The 19,413-nt window shown below is 53.6% G+C and overlaps 1 protein-coding gene, 1 non-coding gene and 1 pseudogene across 2 annotated transcripts in view; all 3 read left to right on the top strand.

Moving 5' to 3' along the window:
• Window positions 1–19,413, top strand: part of SEMA4B (semaphorin 4B) — a 51,591-nt gene that overhangs the window by 19,562 nt on the left and 12,616 nt on the right. The window contains exons 2-4 of the mRNA XM_017517148.2: window positions 2,003–2,257; window positions 17,873–18,036; window positions 18,201–18,263. Coding sequence (XP_017372637.1) covers window positions 2,122–2,257; window positions 17,873–18,036; window positions 18,201–18,263 — 363 coding nt within the window. The 5' untranslated portion in view covers window positions 2,003–2,121. The remainder of the gene's footprint in view (window positions 1–2,002; window positions 2,258–17,872; window positions 18,037–18,200; window positions 18,264–19,413) is intronic.
• On the top strand, window positions 770–876 carry LOC119469645. The gene has a single exon (XR_005198482.1). It is a non-coding gene; the product is annotated as a U6 spliceosomal RNA (small nuclear RNA).
• LOC108295177 lies at window positions 5,661–8,619 on the top strand (annotated as a pseudogene).

Raw genomic sequence — 19,413 nt, 5'->3', positions numbered from 1 at the left:
CAGCTGCTGTGGTGAGAATAGATTGTGGAGGAACCAGGGAGAACAGTTAGAGGCCCTTGCTGTAACTGGGAGAAAGAGGGTGATGCTTGGGCCCCAGGGAGCTGGGAAGTGGTCCGATTGTAGATTTGCTAATGGATTGGATGTGAGGAGTCAGAGAGTGAGAGGAGCTGAGGGTTTTGGCCTGGGCAACTGAAAGATGGAATTGCCATTAAATGAGATGGGGAAGGCTGTAGGTGAAGCACAGTGAGGAAAAAGGGGAGCTTAGTTTGGGACATGCTGGGTTTGAGATGCTTTTCAGACAGCCAAGTAGAAATGTTGAGGCCATATGGAGTGAAGGGCTGAGCAGGGCTGGACTGGGCTGCAGACAGAAGTTCGGGTGTCTCTGGCTATAGGTGGCTTGACTCCATTTAGAGTAAAGCATCCAAACCTGGGCAGTAGTAGCACTATGGGTGCTTGGTGCTGTCCACGTCCTGCTTGGAATTCTGTGTCCTCCCTTTAAAAGGGAGGCTGCTAGCCTGCACCATGTCACAGGAGGCTGTTGTCAGGATGGTGGAGGTGCAGAAATCATGGAGCATGAGGAAGTGTGGCTGCAGGAAAGGAGATCTGGGACCATGTGGGTGCTGTGCCCACCCTCTTGACAGCACCCCTGTTGTGGGAGCAGATGTGGCAGACCCTGGAAGTGGGGAGGAGAGGAAAAAGGTGCTGTGAAGAGGCTGATTCGGGCTGGGGGTGAAGAGGAGCTTTCCTGCAATTACATCAAGTTTATGGAGTGCTTGCTTCAGTAGCACAGATACTAAAATTGGACCCATACAGGTAAGATTAGCACGGCCCCTGTGCAAGGATGACAAGCAAATTTATGGAGAGATGGTCTCTACTGCCGTGGAAATAACTAGCTGGGGCTTTCAAGTTCCTTCTGCACTCCAACTACAGGAGGAAGTCCTACATCTTTCTGTAATCCTGTGCACACTTAGGAAAAGCAGAAGTCGCTTTCCCAAAGTTACTTATCCGTTGACATTATTACTTTTAGATAGCTTCTGGGTTTTCTTTGTTTCTTAATGCTGTTGGGATCCTCCGTAATGGTCCAGGCTGCAGTTGGAAATCCCTGGTCTAAGCAGAGCTGGGCTCCCCACGTGGAGATGTTAGGAACCAGCAGGATTTCGGGTGAGTGCCTCTGGGCTTCCACTCCAGTCTTAAGGGGGCCTTTCCACTGCCTGGCCACGTGCAGGTTGTGAAGGTCTCACCTCCTCAGCAGTATATTAAATCCCATTATCTCACTTAAGCTCATCTTGTCCTTCCGCCACCCGAGGGGCTTCGCGTGGACAAAATTCTAAGCGTGGACAAAATTCTAAGCGTGGACAAGCCCGTAGGGTAGCTAGACTAAGCGCTGAGCTTGTGGTGAATGCCCAGCCATGACTTGCAGTGGATTGACCTGTGCAAAAATTATACTCTCCAGCAGCTAGCCCCGGTGTCAGCACGAGCTCGGCCGAGTTCATTTGGTTGCAGGAGCAAGAGGGGTCGCCAGGAGCAAGGGGGAAGGGGACGCCTAAAGGGAGGAGACCAAGGCCTGATCCTCTCTCCCCCCCTTGCCCGGCGCATAGTGGAGAGACGCGGCGTGTCCCCAAACCAGCGCCGCTACCAGAGGGTCCCAGGGGAGCCGGAGCCGGGGCCCGGGCGGCAGTGGGAGGGTCTGAGCGGTGAGCGCGGGGAGCTGGGGGTCGCTTCCTTCCGCGTCCCAGCGCTCCTGCGGCCGCGGCTCCCGATCCCAGGCTTGGCTCCTAGCGGCCGCCCCCACCCCGCGCTGCCGCCCCTCGCGCGGCCAGCGCCCGGGAAAGGGAAAGGGGGAAGGGGAAGGGGAAGGGGGCCGGCCGGGCTCACCGCGACTTCCTCCTTCGGCCCCGCCCCCCGCGGCTGGTGGGCGAGCTCCGTGCGAGGACGGCAGCGCTCCGCGGAGAGGCTGCGTTCAGGGCTCACGTAACCCCGTTTCCCACCTCCCGCCCCCCAGGTCCGGGCGACTCGAGGGCAGACTGCGGGCGCGGAGCTGCCGCTGCGATTCCAGCCGAGCCACCTGAGCCCGAGCCGCGGGACACCGGCGCTCCTGCCGTCCAAGGTCTGCGCGCCGCGATGGGCCCGGGGAGCCGGTCCGCCGCCCCGCTGGGCGCGCTGCCGCCGCCGAGTCTCCTGTTGCTGCCGCTTCTGCTGCTTCTGCTGCCGCAGCCTCCGACCTGGGCGCTCAGCCCCCGGGTCAGCCTGCCGCTGGGTAAGTGCTGGGGCCGGGGGAGAAGGGCTTCGGGGACCAGACTCGTGCGGAGGCGGCCGTGACAAAGGACGGAGGAGGGGACCTGTCGGAGGCACGGGGGCCATTAGGACCCGTTCCCTTGTCGAAGCGCTGCGGGGAGAGAGGGAGAGGAGAGGAGAGCTGGGGGGCCGCGGGCCCCTTTCTTCAGTTTTCTTTCTGGGCAGGGAGGGGGTCTCGCCCGCTTTGTCGTCCCGGCTAGTCCCCCTAGGAGGATGCACTTTCGGCGGGGTCCGCCGCCCATCTGCTTGTCTTTGATGCTGACCAGAGCCGACCGCGGTACCGCCCCCGAGGACGGCTCGGGTAGAGGGAGGCCCGTGCTTGCTGTCCTATAAACACTGGGGTTCTGGTATTCCCAGCAAGTCGCTGCAGGGCCCGGAGCTGTGGTGGGGCGGGCGGGCGCCCGATCCTTCCACTCCACCCCTCCATCCCTCGATAGCCAGTGCAGCCCCAAGCCCCAGCATGGAGAGACCTCCAGGCCCTGGGAGCGGCCAGACTGCGGATGGGGGCGGCTCTGGGCGCGACCCCTCTTCAGAGTGACCTGGGAGTAGCATCCTGGCGGGCTGGGTTCCTGGCCTGGAGCTCACATCTGTGGCCACCGCCCGTTTCAGCCCTCTGCCCTTCCCTCTCCTCTCCCCTCTCCTCTTTCCTTCCATCGGGTTGCTTCTCCAGCTCTTCTTGTGGCCCTTGGGCTTTGGATTCAGAGGGTCCTGGATCCCAAGCCCATTTCTTCCACTGGGCAAGTGCGTGCCTTCTGCTCCCAGTGCTCCGCTTTCCTCATCTGAAAATAGGCAGCGTCGTAGGTGCCTGGCAAGGTGTGTTACTGGGGATGAGGTTTACAAGTGCCAGACAGATGTTGTATCTGCGGGCCCTTTAACTCATGGGTTGCAATATTGTCTGAACTGGAGTAAAGCATATATAAATGAGAGGCTACAGACTGAAGCTCCTCACAGTATCCCACCCCTGAAAGCATCCTATTTACAAAAGGAAATGGTAGAATCAGCGCTTAAATTAAGGCAGGGTCTTAGCGGCTCAAGTCACCCTGTCTGAGCCCCTTTGTGAAATATTGCAGATGACCTGAGTTCAAATGCTACCTCAGCCACTTAGTAACCATGTGACCTTAGCAGGCTACTTAAAGTTTCTGGGTTTTGATCGCCTCATCTGTAAAACAGAAAAGAATAGCACCTACCTCGAGGTAATGAGGATTAAATCAGCTCCTGTTTGAAAAGTCCTTAGGATGGGGCCTGGTACAGGAACCGCTGAATGAGTGTTACCTATCATTCTTGTTATGCATTCAGCTCAGACCTGAGGCGATTCTGCCAGGGGTTAGGACAGGGTTGAGCCCCTTGGGTCCTTCAGCTTGTGAAGTCAGGAGGAACAGGCGGAACCGGCCCCAGGCCTGCTGCTCTGCTGCTTCAACTCCCTTTGCCGTCAGACCCTCTGGGTTTTGGGAGAAGGCAAGGTGAGATGGGGACACATGCTCCGATGGACTCCACTTACAGCCTGGGGAAAGCTGGGCCAGCTCAGGGGCCATGTCAAAAGGCAGTAGGTTTTGTGTCCAGCTCCGGAACTGGATGGGACGATCACAGGGTAGGTAGAAGGCAGAACTGGGGAGCAGTGAGGAGAAGCGAGAGGACCTGCTTCCTGAGGAGCTGCTAGAACACTTGGTTATTAACCCACGCAGCTGCAGACCTGGCCCACTTCTGCAGGCCTGTGACTGCTCCCAGGCTTCTCTCACAGCTGCATTCACCTGTCAGGGCCGCCGGGGGCAGGCCTGCATTGTACCAAGGTGCCCAGCTCAGGGTGAGAGGATCTGAAATGCAGTCCACATTCAGCTCTCCAACCTGGGAATCCTGGAGCAACAGACCCCTTCTGCTTTGTGTTCTTGGGACTGGGTCTGCCCAGAGGGGCCTCTTTTTCTGGTCCCACCAAAGCCCTGGTATAGTGTAGCAGCACCCAGCTACCTGAACTTGTGAGCATGTATCTACACTCGACTGAGTTCCACTGTGCCCTGGAGTGCCCCCTTTCTGGGCTTCCTCCTGGCCCTCACACCCACCTCCCCCTTCTTACCTACGTGCAGGTCCTAGGCTGGCTGAGAGTCCCAGAGGGGAAAGCCCTGGTAACTGAATGGTTCACCCTTGAGCGTGGCCTGAGGTGGTTTCCTGCCTCATCCCAGGGGGCTCATTAGATGTTCCTGGCAGTGTGCCCATCCTGGGCAGGCTCCTGGTGACCATGGGATGCTGGGCCCAGGGCCCTAGTGCCCTCCCTCACATGCCTCTTAGGAGAAAGGGTCATAGAATTGGAGATCACACGGCCCCTTCCCTCCACCACTCACTCGTACTGAATTCCCACCCTGCCCCACAAGGACCCAGATGCCTGGTGACAGTGGGGCTGTGTCTGTGGTTTCAAACAAAATCCCTTGAAGTGGAGCATCCAGCTTGCCTTGCATCTGGGGTCCTTCATGGGGAACCCTAACTATTGTTGATGAACAGCACATTCCTGGGGTGCTTAAGATGCAGGGGGCCGATTCGTGGCCTCGCCTAGTGGCCAGTAGTGGGAGGAGAATGGGAGGACAATCACTGGGGGCTCTTCAGTCAGCTGGAAGTCTCTGACAGGAGTGCTTCAAAGAGGCGTGTGGAATTTGGTTTCTCTTGCGTTGGAACTGCCATGCGGAGCTCCAGGAGCAGGAGTGGTGCTGAGTGGGAACAGCGGTACCCAGTGCCTCCCGGCCTGGCCGTGCAGGGAGAAACTAAACATACCTGCTCCCGTGCCCCTCCACAGTCTTTTTGGGCCCCCTTGTTTGGACACTTAAAGGGAGTTATTATTATTATTAGTTGTTTTTTTGTTTGTTTTGTTTTGAGGCAGAGTTTCGCTCTTGTCGCCCAGGCTGGAGTGCAATGGCATGATCTTGGCTCACCTCAACCTCTGCCTCCCGGGTTCAAGCAATTCTCCTGCCTCAGCCTCCAGAGTAGGCTGAGGAATTACAGGCATGCGCCACCATGCCTGGCTCATTTTTTTTTTTTTTTTTTTTTTTTTTTTTTTGTATTTTTAGTAGAGATGGGGTTTCTCCATATTGATCAGGCTGCTGGTCTTGAACTCCTGACCTCAGGTGATCTGCCTGCCTCTGCCTCCCAAAGTGCTGGGATTACAGGCGTGAGCCACCACACCCAGCTTATTATTTTTTTTTGAGATGGAGTTTCGCTCTGTTGCCCAGGCTGGAGTGCAGTGGAGCCATCTCAGCTGACTATAGCCTCCACCTCCCAGGCTCAAGCAATTCTGCCTCAGCCTCTCCAGCAGTTGAGACTACAGGTGCCTGCCCCCATGCCTGGCTAATTTTTATATTTTTGCAGAGGTGGGATTTCACCATGTTGATCAGGTTGGTCTCGAACTCCTGACCTCAGGTGATCCACCCATCTTGGCCTCTCAAAGTGCTGGGAATACAGGCGTGAGCCACTGCGCCCGGCCTTAAAGGGAGTTATTAATTTCCTCTGTCCCTGAAGTGCCAGGCAGGAAAGCTCTGGATGCAGTATTTCTGAACCAGATTGGACAGAAATCTGTAGGCCTACAAACTGCGGTCAACAAAACTCCATTGAGCAGAGAGAACGGGGCATTTGGCACAAATCAGCTGCTTGCCCTTTGACCTTGGAGTGGGCAGCCAGCATCAAGGCTGCCCTGAGAGGTTCTGATGCTGGCCACTTGTTGAGCCCTCAGCCTGGTTACTGGCTTCTCTCCTTGACGTGGCTTTAGCTGGACATGAGACTTTGTCTCCAGCTCTGTCCTATGCGCTGGCATCTCGCTGGCTCTGCAGAGGCAAGTGGAAGGCACTCTAACTGTGGATGCCCAGAACCCGGCTTTGTAAAATAGCCTCCCACCTTACTAACTGCACAACCTGGAGCAAGCTCCTGGCCATCTCCAGGCCTGTGTTCACATGAGCAAGACAGGAATACTGCAGGACCCATCTCCACAGTGCTCTGAGAGGATTACGTGAGCTGACGGACGTTAAGTGTTTGGCACAGTACCTGGCACGTGCTGCGTCCCTAGGAAAAAGGTAGCAGCTTCTGCTCTGCTGCACTAGAAATCCCTGCCAGCCTTGCTTGGTGAGGTTATTTGCATCCCTTTGGTGCACCCTGTCTGAGCATGGGTGGTCTGCAGGCCCTCTGCTACGTGCCAAGCCTGCCGGGCTTAGCCCCTGCCCTGGTAGAAAAAACAAAGCAAGGCCCCTGGGGCTGATTGGAGGTCATTATCAGGGGTCCTGCTTCATTATAGCCCTGTTATTAAGTGCTCTTGGTTCAATCTTTTCAAAGGTCTCTTTTGCCTGAAGAACTACCTCTCTATGGGCTGGACCATGCCTCTCCCCGCCTGCCCCTCACGGGTTCTACTCTGCCTTCTGCATAACCCACATCCAGCTGGTGTTGAGCCCAAGAAAGCACTAAACTTGCACAACTTTTGGGGCATGTCTGGATATACCAGCATGTTCATCCTCTAAGCAAGAGACAGGGTGGCACGGGGCCTGGAAGAAAGGCTAGACTTGGGTCATGCCATCACTCCTTCATCTTCTTAGAGCCTGTCGCCCTCACTCCACCCCCACGGGTGCTCAGGCTGGTGCAGCACTCAAGGGGCCTCTGATGTGGCCCTCCCTGGGGATCGGGGAGGAGGAACAACTTGAGGTCGAGGCCTGCCCTCCCTCAGATGAGCTTTTTGGGAAGTCTGCTCCCTTGGACTGCGTTCGCCATGCTTCTCCCAGCTGGCCCACCTTGCCCCTCCTCTTTCTATTCTGCCTCTCTTTGCTGGGAGCATGACAGCTATCCTGTCTGTAAGATAAGACAAAAGCCTGGTGGCTCCTTCCCTGCCAACGCTGTCATGCAGAGGTGGAGGCTCAGGCTCGGGTACGTTCAAGATTCGGCTTCACCGGTAACCCACCGCCATGGCCAAGGAAGGCATTGCTGCTGGAGGTGTAATGGATGTTAATACTGCTTTACACGAGGTGCTGAAGACCGCCCTCATCCACCGTGGCCTAGCACGTGGAATTCGAGGAGCTGCCAAAGCCTTAGACAAGCGCCAAGCCCGTCTTTGTGTGCTTGAATCAGCTGTGATGAGCCTATGTGTGTCAAGTTGGTAGAGGCCCTTTGTGCTGAACACGAAATCAACCTAATTAAGGTTGATGGCAACAAGAAACCAGGGAATGGGTAGGCCTCTGTGAAATTGACAGAGCGGTTGGTTGCAATTGTGTAGTGATTAAGGACTATTGCAAGAAGTCTCAGGCCAAAGATATCATCAAACAGTACTTCACGTGTAAGAAATGAATTAAAAATGGCTCAAAAGAAAAAAAGAAAAAAAGCCTGGTGCCCACAGTGGCGCTATACTTGCAGCTCACCTTTAACGCTCTTCTAGGCACTGAATGCTGGACACTAAAGGCTGGCTCCTGCGCTGTGGCAGAGATGGTCACAGAAGGGTAGTGGCTGCAGAGTGATCCGCAGAGGTGGAGGGTGTTGTCTGAGTGCTAGAGTTCTGCCTCCCAGGCCTGCGATCTGCCCTGTTGTGCATGGAAGCTGTGTTCTGCACTCATGGATCCATCTGAAAGCCCATCCTGGAGCCTAGCAGGCTTCAGAGAGGTGGGGGGCCTGCAGGGAGGTGGTTTCAGTGGGGATGGTAGGTAGGAGATGAAAACCATCATTTTACCGTACTCCTAAAGAGAAGCCAAATTTGCCAACTTGTGCCCTCTCTTTTGGCATATCCTCCAGGAGGGGGGCCAACAGGAAGAACAAAGCAAAGTAGCCACTGCGGTACCCTCCCTGTATGCCAAGTGCTACTGGTGGATGTGGAGGTGAACTGCTTTATCTCACCCAGAGGAGGAAACTGAAGCTCAGTGAAGCTAACTCACTATTGAGGACATGCAGCTAGAAGAGTTTGGGACCAAGCCTTGGGCCAAAGTTCTCGATTCAGCAACCACTTTCTTTCCCTTAGAACAGCTGCTTCCTTCTTCACCTGTGACTCGTACAAAAGCAGCAAAATGACCCGGCTCAGCCCTTGAATAATTGCAGGTTATACATTTCCATCTGGTAAAGAAATCTGTTGAGGTCAGCCTCTGGACAGGGCCAGGGATCCAGCCGAGGCCCCTGGTGGCATGGCTGCGGTTGGAAATAAAGCAGACCTGGCAGACTTGGCCAGGAATGTGCGCTCAGGAGACTGGGGCACACACCTCAGACAGAAGTTTACAAACCGAGGGATAGTGGACCATAACCAGCCTGGAGATATATTTTGTTTGGCCTCCAAGTTCTTTAGAAAAATTTTAATTATGCTGGGTGTGGTGGCTCACACCTGTAACACTTTGGAAGCCAAAGGCGGGTGGATCACCTGAGGTCAGGAGTTTGAGACCAGTCTGACCAACATGGTGAAACCCCATCTCTACTAAAAATTAGCTGGGCGTGGTGGTGGGCACCTGTAATCTCAGCTACTCGAGAGGCTGAGGCAGGAGAATCACTTGAACCCAGGAGGCAGGGGTTGCAGTGAGCTGAGATCGTACCATTGTACTCTAGCCTGGGCAACAAGAGTGAAACTCCATCTCAAAAAAAAAAATTGTAATTAGTTGATGACATTTCAAACTTAAAAATTTTTGGCCAGGTGTGGTGGCTCACACCTGTAATCCCAGCACTTTGGGAGACTGAGGTGGGTGGATCACCTGAGGTCAGGAGTTTGAGACCAGCCTGGCCAACGTGGTGAAACGCAGTCTGTACTAAAAATACAAAAATTAGCTGGGTGTGGTAGTCCCAGCTACTCTGGAGGCAGAGGCAGAAGAATCGCTTAAACCCAGGAGGCAGAGGTTATAGTGAGCCAAGATCATGCCATTGTACTCCAGCCTGGGTGACAGAGCAAAACTCTTGTCTCCAAAAAAAAAGGTAAGAAATTTCACATAAAAATTCAGGTTTCCAGCTTTTCTGAAGATCTGGTAAGGGTGCATCCCCGTTCCATGTAGCAGCAAATATCTGGGGCTAAGTCTTCATGTGAAAAAGGTCTAGAGACAAAGTGGAAGGCAAGAAGCCAGGGGAGGAGGAGGGAGCATGGGGAGCAACTACCTTGATTGCTCCTGGTCGCTCATCCGCGCAGAGCTTGGCACTGCCACGTGCTGTGCTTATCTTCCGGCAATCTTGTAAGGCCTCCCTCTCAGGGCTGGTGACTTGTCCAGGGTTGCCCAGTCAGGATTCACACACAGTTCTTGCGCCCCTTCCCCGTTCCCCGAGGCTTGTTTCCCATCTCCCTACCATACTTTCAGCTGTCACACGTCTTTTTTTTTTTTTTTTTTTGAGAAGGGGTCTCACTGTGTCACTCAGGCTGAAGCGCAGTGGTGAGATCTTGGCTCGCTGCAACCTCCGCCTCCCAGGTGTAAGTGATCTTCCCACCTCAGCCTCCTGAGTAGCTGGGACCACAGGCATATGCCACCATGCCCAGCTAATTTTTATATTTTTGGTAGAGACAGGGTTTCATCATGTTGCCCAGGCTGGTCTCAAACTCCTGTCAGCTGTTAGACTTCTGTGTGTTCAGTGTTTTGGGGAGGGGTCAGAGTGGAAGCAGTGCTTCTCAGACATACTTTTGTGAGTATGAAACTCAGGATCTTCACGTGGTCCCATGTTTCTCTGGGGCCCCTCCCTGGGCCAGAGCACTCTGACTGGGACTGTGTTATTCATTCATTCAATCAACAAACGTTTATGGAACAACTACCAGGAGCCCATCTGACCGGTTGATACAAATGTGAATAAGATGCGATCTTCATCCTGAAGATGCTCTCAGCTTGGCAGAAAAGAAGAACACAGAAAGACCATCATCATCATCAAACATCGCCATCATCAGACCGAGATACCAGTGCATTGCAAGACGTGTGAGCAGGAAGTGATGGGCATATGGAGAAGGGCCTTGCCCAGCCAGGGATTCAGGAAGGCCTCCTGGAGGAGGTGACACTGAGCTGAGTCTCAAAGGATGAGTGTGAATTAGTCAAAAGGAAAGCCTGGGCAGAGGGGGCTTCTTGAACAGCCCAGAGGTGAGAAATGGGCCCTTGTGCTGCAGTTCCATGTCACTTAGTGGAACCAAGAGGTGGGTGGTGCGGGGAGTCAGGAGCTTGGACGACGGGTCACTATGGAAGTTTTTATGCAGAACAGTGACGGTTCCCAGAGAGCCCTGTGGCTGCAGCATAGCAGCTGGCCTGGGTGAGAGAGGAGGGTGCCTGGCTCAGGACTGTGGTAGTGGGGATGGTGAGGGGTATGAGAGAAAAGTGGCAGGATTTGATTATAGATTGGGCCTCAGGGGGAGAGGGAGGAGGATGGTGAGACACCCAGCTGAGTGGTGCCACACACAGACATAAGATCCCCAGCCAGGGAGTGGGGCTGGAAGGGGCATCTCCTGCACAGTGGGCTCTGGCATGTTGGAGGAAGATCTGCACATGGGTGAAGAGCTTGGAGGATTGCCAACATCCGCATCATTGAAACGGTGAGTGTGGATGTGTGACTCGGGCGCAAACAGAGGGAGAAGAGCAGGACCAAGAGCGATGGACCTCAGAGAGTGAGAACAGAGGTGACAAAATACAGCAGCCTTGTGAGGATGGCATGACTTAATCTATTTAAAGGCTGAGGAGGTGCTCACATACTTCAGCTGTCTGAGGGCTGGAGGCCCAGAGGCACGTGAGGGAGACACGGGGGCGTCCTTGAGACCAGGGCACAGACACCTAAAGGCCGGGGCGGCATGGCCCATGTCTGGAGTCTGGCAGGGGTGATCCCTGGGCTCTTGGCAGGGCCAGCCCTGCTGAGTGTGGGGCTGGCTGGGGCCCAGCTCCTGTGGAGGAGTGAGTGGAGGTGAGGGGCAGAGGTGGCATGGCGTGGCTCTTCTCTCTGCCAGTTTCTCTAAGGCAGGTGGAGGGAGGCACAAAAGTTTCTAGAATGGACATTGGAGCAAAAGCTGCTTTCTGAGAGGTGGAGTTGGTGACAAAGGATTTGTTCTCTGAACACATTGGGACGGGCAGTTGAGGTGCTTATGCCTGATGAGCCCGATTTCCTCGGAAGAAATGGAGACATCTCTGAAGGCAGGAAGGCGGACCCAGGGCGGAGGCCCTAGGAGAGGGGTGCTTATCGGAGAGCCAGCTCCTGAGCAGAGGGATGAGCGTGGCCTGGGCAGGCTCCTAAGGTGACAGCAGTGGCGTGCAGCTGTGGCACAGGTCCAGGTTGGGGCTGGGGGTTCCGGCAGGGGCTCTTGGTCTGCCCACTTGGGGCTGTAGCAGGCGCACAGATGCTGTGAGGCCGGGTCCCTTGCCCTTATTGCCACTTTCTTGGTGACCTTAGTCCATGGGAAGACCCTTGGCACACAACACCCCCAACTCATGCCCCGGGTCCCTGGTCAGGGACTTGACTCTGGCACTGGGCTGGTGTCACAGAATGTGGCCACCGCCTCCATGCTCACGCAGCCTGAGGAAGACGTGGCCACCCTGCCCAGCACGGGGCTATGTGGAGGGAGGAAGTGCACCCCGGTTGGCCTTGGGTCCAGCTTTCCTGCTGACTGTCAGCACTCCTGCCCTGTAGGTAGGGCTTCCGCTGGGACAAATGGGTCCAAGGTTCTGGTGACTCGTGGTGACGTCCCTGGGTACAAAGGGCTCCAACAGCCTCTCAGAAGGCTCTCTAGAGATTTGTCCTGCCCAGACCCTGCTCTGAGGGTGGGGTAGGCCCCTTCCCCACTGACTCCACCGGGAAGCTGGTGTCTTCCTGATCCTGCTGGGGCCTGTAGAGGGTGGGATGTAAGGGCCAGGTCAGCGTCTTGCTGTGGTGCCCGGAGCCATAGTAGAGAGAACGGTGGGGTGGGGCTCTGAGTCACAGTGCTGCTGCAGCTCGCTGGCTGGCCTGGGGTGGGGACTGCCCAGGGTGGGGATGGCGCTGAGTCCCATTCCTGTCTCACCCCAGAGTGCTCCAAGCTTCCGGCTGAGTCATAGGGAAGGGGGAACCTTACATGGGGCTGGGGGCTGAGTGTTCCCACATCACTGTCTACTGAGAGCCCCACCTCCTGGGGTGGGGAACGGGGCCCTGCAGGTGGCTCTGATGTGCCCAGTCCATGTGCTCTCCCTCCAGGAAGGGACAGGGCAGCCCCAGACCAGCCCCATCCTGCCTTCTTGGAGGATGGTCTGCCTAGTGGGATACATTGGCTGGAGAACCTCGGCTGGAGCCTGCCGGGGTGGAGAAAGAGGGCTCATCCTGAGTGGGAAAGGCGGCCACAGCCTCGGGCAGGCCTTGCTTTCTTCATACTGGACTAACCCACTGCATAGATGCATTTGGAGGCCGTCCGAGTGCACAGGCAGCCCAGGAGTGAGGGCACAGTGGAGAGCATAAGAGCTCAGACTGACCCCAGCGTGCACCAGCCCCTCGCAGGGAGTGAAGTGCAGAAACACCCTTCCAGTCACCCCTGCACAAAGAGAACCTAGGAGTGCACAAGCTGGGACAAGCCCTGCTGGACCGTGTACACACACACATGCGTGTGCGCGTGCGCGCGCGGGCAAGCTCAGGCAGGGTCCTGTGCAGACGTCTGCAGTCACTCTGGAGGTGGCCCAAGCATCTGGGCCCTCAGACAGCAACACCACTCACCACTGAGCACCGATCAGCTCGTGCCCACACCAGCCTGTGACACACGTCTCTGTTTCTGAGCTGACGCTCTCTGGCTTTGGCCATGAGACCCCGTGCGACCAGGTGCAGGCCTAAGTTAGAATCGCCCAGGCTAAGTTGGTGAACCACCTGGAGGAGGGCGGCCCAACTCCCCCACGCAGCCTGCCCACTCCGCTGCGGCAGCTCTCACCGGGCTGGATTTTCCTGCAGGGCTTTTGGATTCTGTTTTCGAGTTACTCGCTGAGTGCTGGTCGTGTGCCAGACACCATGCCGCACTGTGGGCCATGTGCGGTGTTGTTTTGAGCAAATCTGTCTCAGTGAATGTGGGTCATTATGTATATTATTATTTACGTACATGATCTCATTTCTTCTAATAACCCCATGAGGCAAAGTGTTATTATTTTCCCCATTTTACAGATAAGGAAAATGGGGCTTTGAGAGGTTAGGTGGTGTGTCCTGGTGGCACACAGCTAGTAAGTGGCAGAAGGTGGCTTTAAACCCAGGTCTCTGACTCTACTCTGCACACCATGGCTTTGAGTCTGGGCCTCAAGGCAGAGAGACGAGGGCAAGTATGGAGGGGAAGCCCCAGAAGGGGAAAGCCTGGTTAAGGGGCCCCTCACCCCTCTCCAAGGCACATTCCGCTTTCTGTCCTGTGTTTCTTTCCCTGTACTCCTAGCATGGCTGGAGGGCTTGTGGCTGGCTCGTTTGGAGGCCTGGCTAAACCAGGGACTGACTGGTCCCCAGGCTTCCCCTCCAGCCGCTGCGCTCTTTCTGCAGTTCCAAGGCAGGCTTCCGCCCCTTCTCCCAGCCCTAACTAAGTGGGGTTGAGTTCCACCTGGAACCAAGGCTTATTTCTGACTCCTGGCATTTCTGTGTCTGGACGGATTCTGAGGGTGGCCTGCTGCCCAGACTTCCAGGGCCCGCACAGGTAGAAATGCTCTTCTGCAGGCAGATAAGCGGGCAGATTTGAGCCAGCCCTTGCTTCCAGAAAACTGTGGAAAGACGCAAAAGATAAGGAGGACTGCAGTGGCTGTCTGCCCTGGTCTCACTCATGAGACTCCTGGGAGCTTTATGTCTCGTTCTTCCCATGATATATATGAGAAACTACACCTCAGTGAAATGCTGTCTCTGCTACCCAACACAAGGGCCTACTTGAGGGCCGGGCGTGGTGGCTCACCCACCTGACCTCTGTCATCCTGTTGACTAGTGTCACCCCCACCCAAGGGCTTCCTTCCCCATTTGCTGCCAGGTGGAAAGCTGAGTTTCAGCTGGGCGTGGTGGCTCATGCCTGTAATCCAGCACTTTGGAAGGCCGAGGTGGGTTGATCACTTGAGTCCAGGAGTTCAAGACCAGTCTGGCCAAAATGGTGAAACCCTATCTCTATTAAATACAAAATATTGGCCAGGCATGGTGGTGCATGCCTGTAATCCCAGCTCCTTGGGAGGCTGAGGCAAGAGAATTGAACCTGGAAGGCAGAGGTTGCACCATTGCACTCCAGCCTGGGTAACAAGAGCGAAACTCTGTCTCAAAAAAAAAAAAAAAGGCTGAGCTTCCCCCAAACAGCTGCTATGTGTTCCTGCTTATGGACATATCCTCTTATGAGGATAGAGTCGCTTCATTTCCCTTTTTTCTTTGGCCACCAGGAGGCCCAGCAGTAAAGGTGCAGCCTTTCTCTACTAGCTGTGCAAAGACCCTATAACCTACTTATGTGAATTTTTGCTTCCTTGCTGGTTGAGATGTTTTTCTTCAGATTTGGGTTTTCTCTACTCCTGATTTTAATGTTTATATTTCACTACTTTCTTTTCTTCATGTCTCCTCACCCTTTATGGAACCAGGCTGGGGGTATGTAAAAACGCTCCACATGTAAACACACATGACGTCTTCACGGCTGCTTGGTTGGGCATGTTGCTTTTGCTTCCTCAGCTTCGTGAGACTGTTTGTGTGGTCACAAGCCACTGGTCAGCTGCGATGTGCCTGGGGCTGGGCAGGCTGGCTGCTCTTTGCTTGTTTTTCTGTTCTCATCAGCTGCTTAAATTTTAAAAATAATTTCTTTCCAAACCCATTAGTTACCCAGAGCATAAACAGTACCCTGTGGGTGAGTGTGTGTGTGTGTGTTTCTGTTCTTCTTCTCTGATATATATCTTTCACATTATGTAAGGAAAATCTGCTTATGATAGAATCTAAAAATGATAAGTAAAAAAGAAAAGAAAGCTACCTATAATTCTACCAGGGAGCCACATGTTAGTATTTTGTGATACATCCTTCTGGATGTTTTTTATCTACGCTTGTATTTTTCCCACAAAAAAATAGATTTTGACCATACATACTAAATATATTTTCATTTTCACTTAGTGGTAGATAATTCATGTGTTATTCTGTAAAAACAAAAGATACTTAAAATGTATGCCAAGGGCTGAGCACGGTGGCCCACACCTGTAATCCCAGCACTTTGGGTGGCTGAGGCTGGCGGACTGCTTGAGGCCATGACTTCAAGATCATCCTGGCCAACATGGCAAAACCCTGTCTCTAGTAAAAATATAAAAATTAGCCAGGCATGGTGGCACATGCCTGTAATCCCAGCTACTCAGGAGGCTGAGGCAGGAGAATTGCTTAAACCTGGGAGGGAGAGGTTGCAGTGAGCCAAGATCATGCTAGTGCACTCCAGCCTGGGCAAGAAGAGCAAGACTCAGTCTTAAAAAATAAATAAAATTAAATTGGCATCAAGGATACATGCATGTATACATATAAGTATAGAAGGGGCTTATTATAAAAAACAAAAATGTCTGTCCTCCCCTACCCCAGGCCTATTTATTTATTTATTTATTTATTTTTTGAGCTGGAGTTTCACTCATGTTACCCAGGCTGGAGTGCAATGGTGCGATCTCGGCTCACCGCAACCTCCGCCTCCTGGGTTCAGGCAATTCTCCTGCCTCAGCCTCCTGAGTAGCTGGGATTACAGGCACGCGCCACCATGCCCAGCTAATTTTTTGTATTTTTAGTAGAGACGGGGTTTCACCATGTTGACCAGGATGGTCTCGATTTCTTGACCTCGTGATCCACCCGCCTCGGCCTCCCAAAGTGCTGGGATTACAGGCTTGAGCCACCGCGCCCGGCCTTCTTCCATATTTTTCAGTAAAATACTGACACCACTGTTTCTTGGCTTATCTGACTTCCTGCCTTGCTGAGAAAAAGAAAGCTTTTCCTCACTTACACCCTCTCTCCTTCCTCCTCCAGACATGTTCTTCACTGTACTCACTTCCCTGATCGGTTACCTTTGCAATACGTAAGAGTATAATTAACCTGAATTTCTTATTCCAGCAGCTTGTGACCCTGCCACTCTCATGAGAAGAGATAGAGTCTCTCCTCTTAACCCTGCTGCCATATTATGATGTCTGTCTGTCATCCATTCTGTTTTCCGAGGTCAAGATTGAAAACATTCCCATTCTGTGTAATAAGCATCAGTCTCAAAGCTAAAGACCAGAGCTTTTTTAGGAGGTCAAGGCGGGTGAATCACTTGAGGTCAGGAGTTCGAGACCAGCCTGGCCAACATGGTGAAACCCCATCTCGACTAAAAACACAAAAATTAGCCGGGTGTGATGGTGCACACCTGTAATCCCAGATACTTGGGGGCCGAGGCAGGAGAATGGCTCAAACCTGGGAGGTGGAGGTTGCAGTGAGCCGAGATTATACCACTGCATTCCAGCCTGGGAGACAGAGCAAGACACCGTCTCAAAAACAAGAAGAGGCTGGGCACAGCAGCTCATACTAGTAATCCCACCACTTTGGGAGGCTGAGGTGGGTGGATTGCCTGAGCTCAGGAGTTAATGGCCAGCCTGGGCAACACAGTGAAACCCCATCTCTACCAAGGTACAGAAAATTAGCCGGGCATGGTGGCGTGCACCTGTAGTCCCAGCTACTTGGGAGACTGAGACAGGAGAATTGCTTGAGCCCGGGAGGCTGAGATCGTAGTGAGGCGAGATCGTGCCACTGCACTCCAGCCTGGGCAACAGAGTGAGACTCCTTCTCAAAAAAAAAACAACAGTGCTCAACATTTGCATTACTCTGTCAATGCAAATCATGTTCACGACAGGGCCAGGCACGGGCCACCCTTACACTTCCTTCTCTTTAGGTCTAATGTGACTCAAAGGAAAATGTTAAAGTATTTTCCTTTCTTAATATTCTATTATGTGCACAAAACCCATTACTTTCTATTTCAGTTTGCTTGATACTTTAACCATGCCTTTCTTTTTTTTTTTTTTTTTAAGAGACAGGGTCTCGCTATGTTGCCCAGGCTGGAGTGCAGTGGCTATTCACAGGCGCAATCCCACTACTGATCAGCATGGGAGTTTTGACCTGCTCTGTTTCCAACCTGGGCAGGTTCACCCCTCCTTAGGCAACCTGGTGGTCCCCCACTCCCGGGAGGTCACCATTTTGATGCCAAACTTAGTGCGGACACCCGATCGGCATAGCGCACTACAGCCCATATCTCCTGGACTCAGGCGATCCTCCAGCCTCAGCCTTGCGAATAGCTGGGACTACAGGCACGCGCCACCGCGCCCAGCGACAATGCCTTTCTTGCTCGTTTTTCTGGAGTTTCTAATACATCACTTTTTCCAGCTGCAAAGCATTCATTTGGGTTGGGGCATCTTATTTTTTTGATGAGGTCCCCTTGATTTTTTATTAATGTGTAGGTGCTGTAGTAAGCATTCTTTTTTCTTTTTTTCTGAAAATTCCAACAACCAGACGTAGTAAGCATTCTTGTACATACATCTCTGCATTGTTTCTTATGTCATGTTTGGGAGTCCAGGAATGCTGCTCGCCCGTCAAACCTGATTCCCCCCGTCCCCAGCCCCTTGCCACCATTTGCCTTGCTGATTACCTTCCTTGAAACCAGTCCATTCTAGAGACTGGTGTAATAGGCCCCAGGTAATTTCCATCTTCCTCTCCCCAGGCTCTGAAGAGCGGCCATTCCTCAAATTTGAAGCTGAAAACATCTCTAACTACACAGCCCTTCTGCTGAGCAGGGATGGTGGGACCCTGTACGTGGGCGCTCGAGAGGCCCTCTTTGCACTCAGTAGCAACCTCAGCTTCTTGCCGGGCAGGGAGTACCAGGAGGTGAGGTGTGACCCGGAGCTGGCTATGCTGGGCAGAGGAACACAGAGGGAAGACGGACAGGAAGCCTGACCTTCTGGGTCCAAGGGTGATGCTGGTGGGAGAGGAGGAAGCTCAGCGAGCCCTTCATTTCTTTCCCCACCTACCTTCCCCCTTCTCATTCCCAGCTGCTCTGGAGTGCAGACGCAGAGAGGAAACAGCAGTGCAGCTTCAAGGGCAAGGACCCACAGGTGAGCTCGAACCTGGAGGCGCGCTGATCTGCAGGAGGGACGGAGAGTGGTGGACTTCCATCCAGCCCAGAGGCGGGAGGTGGGAGCAGGCACAGCCAGCTATGGTTGGAAGGGCATAAGCTTCTGAGATGGCCAGGCCTGGGTTTGAATCCCAGCTCTACACTTACATGTCTACAACCTCCAACAAGTAGAGTCACCTCTCTGGTCCTTAGTGGACCCACCTGTAAAATGGGGATGAGGATCCGGTCTCGCCGGGCTTACAGTGAGGATTCAGGAAGCGAATAGGTGTGAGGCACCTGGCTTATAGGTATGAGGAATAACAAGTCAACTTCCAGCTCCCAGCATGAACAGGGATTGGGTGGGTGAGGGGTGTATCCCTCTGCAGATGCTTCCTGATGTAGCACATCTGACAGATTCTGGTTTGGTTTTGGCCAAAGCATAGGATGAAATCTGGTTGAACCCAGGTTCTCCTGGAGGACTCGTCACCATCCCCGGAGGCCTCCTGCTCCTGAGTGCAGCAGGTGCTGGGCAAGGTGAGGGCAAAAGAACGCTGGGCTTGGGGTCAAGACACAGGTTCAAGTCCTGGCTGCCATTCTGTTATTCAGCTGACATTGATTAAGCACACACTCTGTGTCCATATACTTTTAAGTACTGGAGATTTAATTGTGAAAAAGAAAGAGGAGGCTGGCATGGTGGCTCATGCCTGTAATCCTTGCACTTTGGGAGGCCCAGGTGGGCAGATCATGAGGTCAGGAGTTCAAGAGTAGCCTGGCCAACATAGTGAAACCCCATTTCTACTAAAAATAAAAAAATAAAAAATAAAAAAATTAGCCAGGCCAGGCGGTGTGTGCCTATAATCCCAGATACTTGGGAGGCTGAGGCAGGAGAATCGCTTGAACCTAGGAGGTAGAGGTTGCAGTGAGCCAGGATTGTACCACTGCACTCCAGCATGGTGACAGAGTGAGACTCTGTCTAAAGAAAAAGAAAAAGCAGTCAGTTTACGAAGGTTATCGGGGAGGAGAAAAGGTAGTGGCGAGGTTACATCTTGTTTAAAAAGTGAGGCCGGGCGCGGTGGCTCAAGCCTGTAATCCCAGCACTTTGGGAGGCCGAGGCGGGTGGATCACAAGGTCAAGAGATCGAGACCATCCTG

Source organism: Cebus imitator, unplaced genomic scaffold (assembly GCF_001604975.1).
Source record: "Cebus imitator isolate Cc_AM_T3 unplaced genomic scaffold, Cebus_imitator-1.0 Scaffold19, whole genome shotgun sequence".
In the NCBI taxonomy this organism is placed as follows: domain Eukaryota; kingdom Metazoa; phylum Chordata; class Mammalia; order Primates; family Cebidae; genus Cebus; species Cebus imitator.
The sequence above is the reverse complement of the archived record's forward strand: the minus strand, read 5'-3'. Positions and strand labels throughout refer to the sequence as shown.